The 14,310-nt window shown below is 35.3% G+C and overlaps 1 protein-coding gene and 1 non-coding gene across 2 annotated transcripts in view; both read right to left on the reverse strand.

The window, feature by feature from the left end:
* GABRA3 (gamma-aminobutyric acid type A receptor alpha3 subunit) overlaps window positions 1-14,310 on the reverse strand; it is a 276,021-nt gene that overhangs the window by 65,007 nt on the left and 196,704 nt on the right. Inside the window, exon 5 of the mRNA XM_029929923.1 lies at window positions 9,512-9,732. Coding sequence (XP_029785783.1) covers window positions 9,512-9,732 — 221 coding nt within the window. The remainder of the gene's footprint in view (window positions 1-9,511; window positions 9,733-14,310) is intronic.
* LOC115284494 lies at window positions 4,696-4,800 on the reverse strand. Its single transcript, XR_003905242.1, has one exon. It is a non-coding gene; the product is annotated as a U6 spliceosomal RNA (small nuclear RNA).

Raw genomic sequence — 14,310 nt, forward strand, 5'->3', positions numbered from 1 at the left:
AGATTCTGTGTCTCCCTCTCTCTCTCTCTCTGCTCCTCCCCCATTCATTCTCTGTATGTGTCTCAAAAATAAATAAAAAACATTTAAAAAAATTTTAAAGGCAATTCTTGTTATTTCAAGACCCTGATTTTCCTCTTGAAGTTGACCACTTGGAATACACTCTTCCTTTCTTCCTTTCAGCTCAGTGCCAGTTCCTCTGTAAAGCCCTCTCATATCTCATATCTGGACCCATGCTTCCAAGTCATAACGAAACCTGTACTTTTTAGTTCACAGCACTTCATTGTTGGCTTTTGTGAAGATTTCATTATGCTTCATAGTACAGTGAATGATATGTCCTACCTTTCTTGCTACGATATGAGCTTTTCAAGGGTAGCGGTTGATATTACCACACAGAGTACATTGCATAATTTGTGATTGACTGAGGACCTGTACTATTACTTGCTTCTCACCTAATTGTAAACTTTCTTTCTTAGAGCCCAAAATGAGCCACTCTATATCTTCTATGCTCTTACTTCTGTTCATTAGAGTGAGGCTCACTAACTGTGGTTCTGTGAGCAGCTTCTAGCTTAATGAAAGAGGAACTACAGGTGGAATCCCCTATAACAAAAGCCATTATATTAAAAAAAACTGTGAAACAAAGCTATCAGTGTTTGGTTGATTTGATTACATTAAATTCTATACAGCTAACAATATGACCAAATGCCCTCCCTGGTTCCTGGTCATTTCAGAGGCAATCTCTATAATAAAGATTCATGTGCAAGCTATTTGCATCTAAACTAGGAAGAGACTAGTTTTACTGTTAACATTTCCACAATTTGCCTTTGAAATAATCTGTATTTGGAATATCCAAGTACATAAGCAAAAGTGACTCAATCATACAAATCAAAGAATAAAGGAAGGCATGAAGCTCTGAACATTACAGTAGCTTTTTTTTTTTTGTTAAAGACTTTTTTTTTTTAATTTTTTAGAAACAGAGACAGCAGGAGCAGGGGAGGGTCAAAGAGAGAGGGAGACAGAATCTGAAGCAGGCTCTAGCCTCTGAGCTAGTGGTCAGCACGGAGCCTGATGCAGGGCTCGAACACATGAACTGTGAGATCATGACCTGAGGTGAAGCCAGATGCTTAAGTGACTAAGCCTCCCAGGTACCCCACAGTATGCATCTTTTAATTGCTTCAAAAATGCCACTTTCTTCTCAATGGTACATCACAGAGAAGCAAGCTCTTTTTTTTAATTTTTTAATGTTTTATTTATTTATGAGAGAAAGAGAGAGACAGCGTGAGCAGGGGAGGGTCAGAGAGAGAAGGAGATACAGAATCCGAAGATAGGCTCCAGGGTCTGAACTGTCAGCACAGAGCCTGATGCGGGGCTCAAATCCACAAACCTCTAAATCATGACCTGAGCTGAAGCCAGATGCTCAACCAACTGAGCCACCCAGGCGTCCTGAGAAGTAAGTTCTTATTTTCTTTAATTTTCAGCTAAATATGGGGTACTATTACTGTGTACCTTAACACAAGAAGATACTTTATACAATGCATCCAATTTTATAAAATTTCATTGTGTCAAAGTTCTGAGTTTAAGACCTGAATTTTAAACTGCAGCTTGTGATGTCCACTTCAGACTTGTTATACTTAAACTCTATATCCCCTACATTCCTTTCTTAGAAGAAGTGGTAGGATGCAGTGGAAGGAATAGTGTTTGCTTTAACCTAAAAGTGACTTGGGTTTCTGTACCACCTCTGCCACTTAGTGGTGTGACTTTGGCTCTATTGAAACTTCAGTTTACTAATGAAAAAAGTGGAGATTATTAAAATAAAAGCCTCCTAAGTAGACGTGTGCCAGGATATATATCAAGCAATTCCTATGGCTTATCATATTTACTCCCCACAGTAGCCGTATGAGACAGGCATTGTTATGATTCACTACATTTTACAGATAAAAGACCAGAAGTAGTCTTATTGCAGAACCTACCTTCTTAATCACAATACTGGATGCATTGCACAATGCACAATCACTGCCATGAGAAATGAGATAAATATGTGTGAAACACCTGGCACACCACCTGACATATAGAAAATCCTAAATAAGTGCAGATTCTCTAAACACACTTTCCTCTGTATAAAGTATCTTCTGCTTCTTCTACACAGCTTTTAAAAAATAAAATAATAGCAACACAATCTTCCCAGTATCCAATATTCATTCTCAATATTCCTTATTCCTCATTACCCCATATCTAGTTGGACACCAAGTTCTTTTGAAAGCCTCCACTTTCTTCTCCACTCTCATTTTGTACTGCTTTTGCTTCATCCCTGAACAGTCTTTCCTAGATTACAAAATGGTCAAGTAACTGGTATCCCTGCTTCCAGCTGATTCTCCAGAGTACAACCTGACACTTTAACAACAACAACAACAACAACAACAACTCTGGAATTGGCAGAGACTTTCAGCTATTCACTAAATCCTTTTTCACTTTTACTTGGGAACATAGCAATATTGCTTTTCTCAGCCTCTCTTGCAGTTAGGTATGTCCATGGGACCTCATTCTAGTCAAAGAACTATCAGTAGAAATAGGTATGCCACTCAAGACCCATATTTTAAACACCTCCCACATACAGTCCTGAATGCTCTTTCATCTTCTACTTAGTACAAAGAAGCACAGTGGTCTTGAAAACCTGTATAGAATATGGCAGAGACACCAGATAAAAAGAGCATGGGTCCCTGAAACACTACTTAGGAATGAACCACTTGCCAATGAGGAACACCTGCTTTATAAATGTAAGGAAGAAGAAATATACTTCTATCAGGTTTAAACTATTGTACATTTTGGGGTCATCAAATTGTAATACAAATGATCTGATTATGCTACTCCATTTTTTAAAAAATCAATAATGCTTCCCTATAAGTACAGGATGAATATATTCTGTATCACTTCCAGATTATTGTCCCGCATCTATTATGCAGAAATCCTTTCAAATAGATAAGCTATTTGGCTATATTTACCACTACCTCTCTTTATCACTGCCATTTTCCAAAAAAACTTAATTTTTCCACATTCAATGGGAATGTTAATACTTGGATTATTATCATTTTTCTTTTTCTTTTTTTTTTTCTAACCCTTAGTAATTTCATTATGCCAGGAGACTTCTTTACTTATTGGTAGCACTCATACAACATCCTGACTCTCACCAACTTCCAATCAGGTACCAAAACTACCAATTCTACATATTGTATATCCATATTCTTCTTTAAAACCTTTTTAGTGGAAAAAGAAGTAGTTTGAGATAGACCTGCTAAGTGCACTTTTTGGATCAGTTCTAGAGGGATAATAACACCTATATTGAACAGTTTTTGTGAAGATGAGAGATGTTTTACATAAAGTGTCTGGCACATAATAGGTGATCAACACAATAGTTGTTATTAATATTATTCTTAGAGTATTATAGCTCATATATACAGCTCATCTTTATCCTTGCCTTCTTCCAATCTACCTTTCACATTGTTCTCAGAGTGATCTGTCTAAAATACAAATCTGTGCCATTCCCTTGCAATAAACTTTTTAATGGGCCCCTATCATTTTTATGCCAATGTAGCTCGTAAGTATCACGCTCCACCCCATTACACTGCACATTACTTCATGGTTCCAGTAATACTGAATTTCTTTTCATTTCTTTAGTGTTTCATTACTACTTACCCCACCTCTTCCTCCTGGACTTCATATTGGCTATAGTCTCTCTAGAACATTGCCTCCTTATTTTTTAGTCTAATTTATTTCTACATATGTTTTAAGTCTCAGTTTAAAAGTGGTTTGCTCTGAAATTCATTGTAGAAATTCCCCCACAGACTCACTTCATTGTCCCTGCTAGTGCTTCCACAGTACTCTAAACTTCACTGATCATAGCACTTATTTTGTTATCATTATAGTTTGATTTACCCACTAGAATGTAAGCTGTATGAGGGCAGAGACCACATCTATTTTTGTTCACCACTTTATCCCTAGTGCCCAGAATACTGTTTGGGTCTCATTAAGCCCTATACAAATACTTTTGGAAAAATAAATAAATGAAAGCTCTAACAAAAGATATGAATTTTCTGGTGCATGATACCAATTCATTAATACCTATCTTTGTACATGCTATTTCCTCTGCCTGGAATACCCTCCTATAGCTCACCTCATCTCTCATTTGTTTGGTAGTTACCTATACCTCCTTCAAGATTCAAGATACAGGATTAATTGGCTCCCTTTTACGAATTTCCTTGATGCCTTTACATGATTTTGGATGTTCCTCACCCTATGATTCCATCACATTTCACACCTCCCTTTGTTTAAGCACTTTTACATTATTTTGCAGCTATCTGTACACGATGTTTGCTTTAACTACTAGAGTGTAAGGTCATTATGAGCATGAAATGTGTCATTTATCTCTGTAGCTCAGCACATGTCTCAAAGCCTTAAACATAATAAGTACTCATAAATGTGTTGAATGAGTGATTCAAGTCAATGGGATAAAATCAGGTTAAATTCAATAGATACTTGTCCCTCCTACTCAAATAATCAGTGGAACTTGCTTTTACTGCATTATGTATTCTGCAACATTTACATGTAATAGGTATAAAGAAAAACACAATGAACATGTTTACCCATATCTGCTTCAATAAATATCATTAATAGAAATGAAGTATCCTATATATCTATGTCTACAAAAAAGGAAAATACTTCACAAATGTATGTATCATCCTGATCTGTGCTCTGCTCATCTTCTATGTACTGTTTTAATTTTAGTATGTATGCTGCTGAATCAAGCAGCAGGTAATGAGCTTTGGCGTGCATTTTTATGGTTCTCCTGAGGTCCCAAGATGAAGTTTTCATTCTAAAATGCCCTAGTTACAGAGCTATTCAATATTTGGTCAGATTTTTCTAAAGATTACCCTCTGTAGTTTTCCATGGAATTAGGATAAGATCTCCAAGGGCCAAAACAATAAATAAATAAATAAATAAATAAATAAATAAATAAATAAATAATGATAATAATAATGCTTTAGAATAATACTAAAAATTTATAAGTGTTCTTTTATAGCTTATCTAATTTGCACTTTTCATGCGTTTGTAAGACAGACAGCAGCTACATTATTATCAGAATGAGACAGCAGATAGATAATTTGTGTCTTGCAAAAGGTCAGTAGATGAATAAATTGTGGGGCCATAGATCCAAGCTTTAATATTTTCAGTTTTGAACCTAGATCTCCCTCCAGACCTACCCTCCTGGGTCCAAAGTGAATCATTTACTATGTAAGGTAACCAATAGCTTTATAATCCTTCTGAACTTCTGTACTTCCTTAATCGGTAATTCAGAATAAACACACAGGCATTACACATAGATTCCTATTTTATCAAAGTCCACTTTCTTGTCCAATTCAGACTGGGATGAAGGACGTAATGGTCATTTTCTTCCCATTCATCTAACTTTATTTTCTGGTGACTAATCCTTTGATCTGCTTCATCTGCTGGCCTCCTCAATCTTCATATCTCATCATATTTCTATCTTCTTCATATTTCAACATTCTTATCTTCTCCTTGCCTTTCTTCTTTTTTTCTATCACTCCTCCAAAACTCAAACGTATACTTGATCCTCTTTTTCTTTTATTATTCACTTTCTCCATTATCCTGTTCTCTTCATTTGTTCTCTATTCTTTCTCCTCAATCTCTATGTACTGATATCATTTCCTGCCCCTCACTTTCTCTTCATTTTCTTATGGATTTTTACTCATTCACATCTCCCCATCCTCATCCATCTCTCCAACTACCTTATTCCACAATTGCCTCCCCTGTTAATATGTTCTCTGCTTCATTCTTTCCACAATTGTATACACTTCCATCTCCTCTTCAAAACCTTCTCTTTTATGCACTTTTTTAGAAGTATTTCACTCATATTTCTCCAATTAAGCTCTATTCTCTCCAAATTCTCCTTCATACATTATAATTACTCATATTTCTACTCTGTCATATCCTCCCCACCTCCTTTTCAACATTTATGTCTAACCTCTTATCCTTTTATGTAGTATGAGAAGAGGTGTCCCTCTTCCTTTTCAAGTAAAACTTTCACAGTACTTTTGATATCATTCTCCTTATGTTTTTCTCTGGGAACTAGATGTCAGCAAAAACCCATTTCTACTATATCTTCAGCCTTTGTCTTCCTGATATCAGTCAACTTTCTGCTATCTCACAAATAAGTACCAGTCCCTACCTTAAAAAAAGCAACTATTTATTTTACCCTGAATGTATCTATTATATACTCATTACTTTCATTTTCAAACAAGATCTCAGAAAGTATTTTCTTTGTTTACTATCTTCACTACTTCTATGCCAACTCCTAAAAACTCTAAACAATATATTGAATATATACTAAACAATATGCTGAAACAGTATATGTGAAAAATGCCAGTATCTTCTATGTTGCCAAATTTAATACATCTAATTTTCTATATTCTTGATCTCTTTGTAATAACCAAAAATGTTTTCAAAATGCATAAATAATAGTACAGAGGATGAACTTGTAGCAAGACTGCCAGAGTATGAATGCTGGCTCAACCATTTACTCCCTTGGTGATCCTAATTTTTTTCTTACTCACTCTTGTCTCAGTTTTCTCATCTGTAAAGGGGGAATAATAGTACCATCTTACAATGTCATTAGTTTATAAAAGTGGATTGATAAGAACAGTCCATAGCATATTGTAAATACTATATTGGTGTTAACTTTTATATTTATGCTACTACTGGTGTTATTATTAGTGATCTGTCATCTTTTTTAATGCCCTTTATTCCTTTGACATATCAGTCAAAATAGGTTAAATTAACATGCACTAACAAAAAATTGTAAAATTTCAGTGTCCTAAAACAATAAAGATTTATTTCTCACTCACACTACCTGTCTATCTCAGGTTGTGGGGCCTTCTCTTCAATATAATCTTCAATAAGGAACACAAAATGAAAGTGTCAAGGCCACTTGGCATAATGCTACTCACTGTAGCCAGGGGAGAGGAACATGCAAAATTAAGTACTGCTATTAAAATTTCCCAGCCTTCCTCAGAAATTACACATTTTATATCCATTCCAGTCACATTTGGTTAGTCAAAGTCACCTATACATGCCTACCTTCAAGACGCTATGGAAGTAAAATACTACTATATACCTAGAAGGATATGAATTGGAAATACTGAAAGTGGCAGTACTGACTAGCACACTTAGATTTAAAGATACTGTACACTAGGAGTTCTACTAACACCTTCCTTACTTTTTCTGCTTGGTCCTTTATAGGTTCCTCTTCCTCCCCTACTGCTATAATAATGATGCTACATGATTTAATCATTGGTATGATTTTCTCATTCTGCATACTTTCCTGAAGAGATCACATCCATTCACATGGGACATGGTTATCCCAATATATTAACAATACCAAATTTTACATCTCTAGTTTGTATCTGTCTTTTAATCTTAAGATTTGTATATCCAACACCTCTTAGAGCCCTATTCCTGAATAATCTACAATCATTTAAAGCTTATCTTGCCCAAAATTAACCTTGTAGATTTATCCTATCTAAATTTCTCCTCTATTATATGATCTGTGCTACTTTGTAGCACCATCATTCACCTATGTTATTTGAGAACATACTACCTTGACTCCTGTCCCCCATCTTTCCTCAGTGTATCTCCCCTTCTCCATCTTAATCCACTGCTCTGAATTAGAATTTCACTACTACTTGCTTAGACTATCTAAACTATCTACTAACCAGTTTCCCTAATTCCAGTTTTGTTCTCTTCAAATGCATCCTTTACACAGTAATTAGAGTGCCATATATAAAATTAAAAGCTGACCATCTCATTTTCTTGGTTTTGTTGAAGGAAACCATTCCATTTCCCATAACTGCTCACTTGGTTTTCTCTGCCTACAATGTCTTCCTCTCTTTCTTGTACTTTATACCAACAGTTTTCTTAACTACATTCTAATAGTACAAAAATTAATGTTAATACTAATAACCAGGAGCAACAAAAACATATATACACACATATATGTAAATATATAAGATCTGGGAAGAGATCAATAAAATATGTATGCTAATTTTATTGATTTTTCTTCCAGATTATACCTCTCTTCCTCTCTCTACCTTCTTTTTCCCTTTCTATCCACTTTCCTTCTTTCTTTTCTCCATCATTCTTGCCTCTATTTTCATCTCTCCTCTAGTCTCTCAACTCCTCCTCTCTAATTCAACTTTTTACTTAATTATCCACTTGCTTTCCATTCTTTGCCTATCATCTTACCTACCAAAATTTTTCAGGAAAAAACATCAATAAATAGCAAATTTAAGGTAACTAAGGACTAGCATATGGGCAAGGACATTTTGTGTATTCACTACATGTTTACCAGGCATGTATTATTTCATTTTCACTGTATAAAATGACAAATACACAAATTTCAAAACAGCCACAGAATCTGTGCTGAAGGATCACATTTTTCCATTCAATAAAGTTGACACTTATTAATGTGGAAGGGAGCTTCAGGAGAACTGACAGCATAGGAGCTATCAAAAACATAAAACAAGAATCAAGAAAGATTTTTAGCATTGGGGCAAAGAATATTATGGAATTGGAAATGTTTTTTTTTTAAGTCAGGGCACTTGTGGGGAAGAGCACTGGGTATTATATGGAAACCAATTTGACAGTAAACTATTGAAAAATAAAATAAAGAAAGAATGTAAAAGACACTAAAAAGAATCACTAAAGAAAGCTCTTCAGAGAGAAGAGAAATTATATGAGAAAATAAAAGACCAATATAAATGGCAAATATTGGGTAAAAAAGTAGTCATTCTTTTTGAAGGCAAAATTATACATAGTATATATAATTATAAATGTATATTAAATATCATATATATGTGATAATAAAAGAAACATTCTTAAGTTGTTTGAAAACCTCACTTACATTAAAGTCCTCAGCATTCCCAGGCAACGTGGGATAAAATATGTGTTGCTATAATTTTGTGTATATATTATCTATAACACTCAGAAAATACCCATCATTATCTCATTTGATTCTCAATTCTGCACAATAAGGGAAGTTTGTTGCTGCAATTAAAGAGTCCATTCTGACTGTCACTGTGCTCTGTCTGTGTATATGACTATGAATTTGTATATTTATGTGTCCTTGAATATATATATACTTATGTGTTAATCCACATACATTTCTGAGTATGCATGAATTTATACATCATGAACATATATTTGTATATCTGAGAATGTTCATATGTCCAATTCTGTTTTTATGTGTATGTATCATATACATGTCTGTAAATGTGTATACCTGCAAATATGTTAAGAAGTATACACCTATATGTGCATTTCTAATCTGTAAACTTGACAGACTGATGGATAGCTTAAATATACTGTTTTCAAGCCCAAAACATGGTGCTTTCAAAACCAGTCCCACTCCAGTATACTTTAGATGGGGGGATCATCACTCTCTGACCTCATTGTATAGAGTAGGGTTCCATTGTCCACCAGTCTGAGCAGCTTGTTAGGTGTGGTCATGTTATGGGCTACTGATTTCTTGCCATTATGAAAGAAGGTGTCAGGGGTCCAGATCTTGCTAGCCAGGAGATTGTTCAGTGGAAGGATCTTCATGGGTCCATCAAATTTAAGTCTTTCATCGTGCCATGTCTGTCGAAAAAATACATCAATGGTGTATTCCTAGGGACAAAAAGAGAAAGAGAAATGTTTGAACATAATTCTGCATATAACTCTGCCCTAAATTTTGGTTGACCATTACACTATACACACATGAGCAAGACTCTGGGGCTCTGATTAAAAAATGCAGGCAGAAACCATAAAGAAGTCTCCCACTAAATAACAGACGGCAAAACTGTGCTGAGTAATGTTTGTAAGATGGTCAGAAATTGAAAAATGTACTGGCTTAATATATCAGAGGATAGAGCCCAAGGCTGGCCAAAGAGCTGAAGATTCAGGGGAAAGCCCTGGAAGCAACACAACCACTGAGAGAGTGAGTCCCCAAATCTCTGTGCAAACCTTGCCCAAATATTTGGCTGCTAAACTACACAAGGCGTGAAGGATCATTTTAGGTAGTTAGGTAAAATAAAGAAGCAGCCAGAGCTGCCTAAAACCTATAGCTTAAAATCCCTTAAACATTTTTAATCATACCTGAAATAAATTTCAATGTCCTTCCCTTACCTAGAAAGCACTTCATAAATTGAGTCTTCCATTCTCCTCTGAGCTCTTCTCTAACCATTCTTCCCTCTACAAATTAGCCAGTCTGGCTATTCTTGTCCTCCAGCACACTGAACACATTACTGACTAAGGATTAGAAGATTATATAAATATTTGTTTTGGATTTTTGCATCTATGTTCATGAGAGATATTTGCCTGGAATTCTTCTCTCTTGTGGTATCTTTATCTGGTTTTGGAATCAGGGTGATATTAGTCTCATAGAATGAATTTGGAAGTTTGCCTTCTATGTTTTGGGATTGTTTGAGAGGAATAAGTTTTGTTTTTGTTTTTGTTTTTGTTTAGTTTTCACATGAATGCTTTCATTTTTTTAAATAGTTTATTACCAAGTTGCTTTTCATATAACACCCAGTGCTCTTCCTTGCAAGTGTCCCCCTTCACGACAATCACCCCTTCCCCTCCCCCTCCCTCCTCAGCCCTTAGTTTGTTCTCAGCATTCAAAAGTCTCTCATGATTTGCCTCACTCCCTCTCCCCAACTCTTTTCCCCCCTTTCCCGTTCCCATGGTCCCCTATTAGGTTTCTAGGAATAGGTTTTAACTCTTCTTTAAATGTTTGGTAGAGGGTGCCTGGGTGGTTCAGTCGGTTAAACATCTGACTTTGGCTCAGGTCATGATCTTGGTCTCGGAGTTCGAGCCCTGTGTTAGGCTCTGTGCTGAAGCCTGCTTCAGATTCTGTCTCTCTCTCTCTCTCTCTCTCTCTCTCTCTCTCTCTCTCTGCCCTTCCCCCACTCACACTGTCTGTCTCTCTGTCAAAATAATAAACTTAAAAATAAATAAATGTTTGGTATAATTCCCCGGGGGAACCATCTGGTCCTCATTTTTGTTTGTTTTGAATTTGTGATTACCGATTCAATGTCCTTGCTAATAATCAATCTGTTCAAATTTTCTATTCTTCCTAGTTCAGTTTTGGTAGATTTTATGCTTCTAGCATTTTATGCATTTCTTCTGGGTTGTCCAATTTATCAGCATAGAGCTTTTCATAATAATCTTTTACAATTGTTTGTATTTCTGTGGTGTTGGTTGTTCTTCCCCCCCCCCTTTCATTTCCGATTTTGAGTACTTCTCTCTCTTTCTCAATATTTCTGTTTTTTTATGGTGAAAAAAAGGATATTTAGATTTAGCCAGCTGGATTCGTTTAGATGATCCCAATCTTGTTGGCAACATCCAAAGCATCATAGTCAGGAGCCAGTCAAACATAGGCTTTCTTTTCTCCATCAGGCCTGATCAGAGTGTTGACCTTGGCCACGTCAATGTCATAGAGCTTCTTCACAGCCTGTTTGATCTGGTGCTTGTTGGCCTTGACATCCACATTGAACACAAGAGTGTTGTTGTCTTCTATTTTCTTCATGGCTGACTCGGTTGTCAGCGGGAACTTGATGATGGCATAGTAGTCAAGCTTGTTTCTCCTGGGCACTCTTTCAAGGATATTTGGGCTGCCTTCAGAGACGCAGTGTCTTGGTGTCTTGGGCCGTTGGAATGTAGGTGACGTGCAGATCTTCTTTTTTTTATGACTATGGACGCCTTTCAGTACTGCTTTCTTGGCCTTCAAAGCCTTTGCTTTGGCTTCAGTCTTGCTAAATGTTTATTAATTTTGTTGATTTTTTCAGAGAACCAGCTCCTGGTTTCATTGATCTATTTAATTACATTTTTTAGTTTCTATATCATTTATTTCCACTCTAATTTTTATTATTTCCTTGTTTCTGCTGGTTTTATATTTGTTTGTTGTTCTTTATCTAGCTCTTTAGGTGTAAGGTTAGGTTGAGATTTTTCTTGCTTCTTGAGGTAAGCCTGTATTGCTATAAACCTCCCTCTTAGGACTGCTTTTGCTGTATCCCAAGGGGTTTGGACCATTGTGTTTTCATTTTCATTTGTTTCTATGTACTTTTTGATTTCTTTGTTGACCCACTCATTGTCTGGTAGCATGTAACTTAACCTACATAAATTAATGCTCTTTCCAGATATTTATATTTTCTTGTGGTTGATTTCCAGTTTCATAGCATTGTAGTCAGAAAAGATGCATGGTATGACTTCTTTTTGAATTATGACTTGTTACATGGCCGAATATATGATCTATTCTGGAGAATGGTACATGTACACTTGAAAAAAAAATTGTAGTCTGCTGTTTTAGGATGGAATCTTCTGAACATATCTGTTAAATCTATCTAGCTCAGTGTGTCATGGAAAGCCACTGTTGATTTTCTGCTTACATGATCTGTTCATTGCTGTAAGTGTGTTGTTAAAGTTCCCTACCATTACTGTATTACTATTGATTAGTTCCTTTGTTTATTATTAACTATTTTATGTATTTGGGTGATTACATGTTAGATACATAAATAAATATTTACAATTGTTATGTTGGATACATAAATATTTACAATTGTTATATCTTTGAGTTGGATTGTCCCCTTTATTATTTTATAGCATCCTTCTTTATGTCTGTTTATAGACTTTCATTAAAGGCCCATATTGTCTGATATAAATATTGCTACTCTTTCTTGTTACATCCATTCATCTATTTGCATGATAAATGTTTATCCATCCCCTCACTTCCAATCAGCATGTGTCTTTAGGTCTGAAATGAGTGTTTGTAAGAAACATATGGATGGGTCTTGTTTTGTTTTTTTTTCCTACTCTGACACCCTATGTCTTTTGATTAGAGCATTTAGTTCACTTACATTCCACGTAACTATCGGTATATATGTATTTATTAACATTTCATTATTTGTTTTGTGGCTGTTTCTGTGGTTTTCTTCTGATCCTCTTTTCTTTCTCTCTTTCATGGTTTTTTGGTTCTCTTTAGAGATATACTTGAGTTCCTTACTCTTTATTTTTTGCATTTCTATTATTGTTTTCTGATTTTTGGTTACCATTTGGTTTATATATAACATCTGCAAATAGCAGTCTATATTAAGAAAATGATCACTTACTTTTGAACTCATTCTTTACTCTTCCCCCTCCTTGTTTCAAGTATTTGTCCTCATATTCTACATCCTTTTATTTTATGAATCCCTTGACTGATGTTTCCAGATATATTTATTTTTACACCTTTTGTGTTTTATACCTTTCTTACTCCTACTTATAGTCTTTTCTTTCCCCTCAAAGATTCCCCTTTAGTATTTCTTGTAGGCTTGGTTTAGTTGTCATGAACCCCTTTAGATTTTGTTTATCTGAGAAATTATTCATCTCTCCTTATATTCTGAATGATAGCCTTGCTGCATAGAATGTTCTTGGCTACAGACTTTTCCCTTTCAGCACTTTGAATATATCTTTCCACTCCCTTCTAGTCTGCAAAGTTTCTGCTGAAAAATCAGCTGATCACCTTATTGGGTTTGCTTTATGTGTAACCATCTTTTTTTTCTCTTAAAATCTTTAAAATACTTTTTTTATCACTTATTTTTGCCATTTTATTGCTGTGTATATTGGTATAGAATTCCTTGGGTTGAATTTGTTGGCCGATCTCCTTGCATCCTGAATCTGAATGCCTATTTTTCTCTCTATATTTGTGAAGTTTTTAGTTATTATATCTTCTAACACATTTCATGCCCTCTTTTCTCTCTCCTCCTCCTCCTGGGATCCCTATAATGTGAGTGTTGTTGTGTTTGATGGAGTCACTGAATTCCTTAAGCCTATTATCATTATGAAGTATTTATCTCTTATCTGTTCAGCTTGATGATTTACATTACTCTATCCTTCAGATCACTAATATGATCCTCTGATTCCTGTAGCCTACTGTGTATTCTATTGTATTTTTAATTGCATGTCTAGAGTTCCTGCATCTCTGATATGTTACTTTAATCTTTGTGAAGTGTCTCACCAATGCCCTTCAATCTTTCCTTGAGTTCAATGAGTATCTTTATGATCATTGCTTTAAATTCTCTATCACAACAGACACATAGACCAATGGAATAGAATAGAGAATCCAGAGCTGGGCCCACAAATGTATGGTCAATTAATTTTTGACAAAGCAGGAAAGAGTATCCAATGGAGAAAAGACTGCCTCTTTAGCAGGTGGTGCTGGGAAAATTG

The sequence above is a fragment of the Suricata suricatta genome, chromosome X, assembly GCF_006229205.1.
Source record: "Suricata suricatta isolate VVHF042 chromosome X, meerkat_22Aug2017_6uvM2_HiC, whole genome shotgun sequence".
NCBI classification, from domain to species: Eukaryota; Metazoa; Chordata; class Mammalia; order Carnivora; family Herpestidae; genus Suricata; species Suricata suricatta.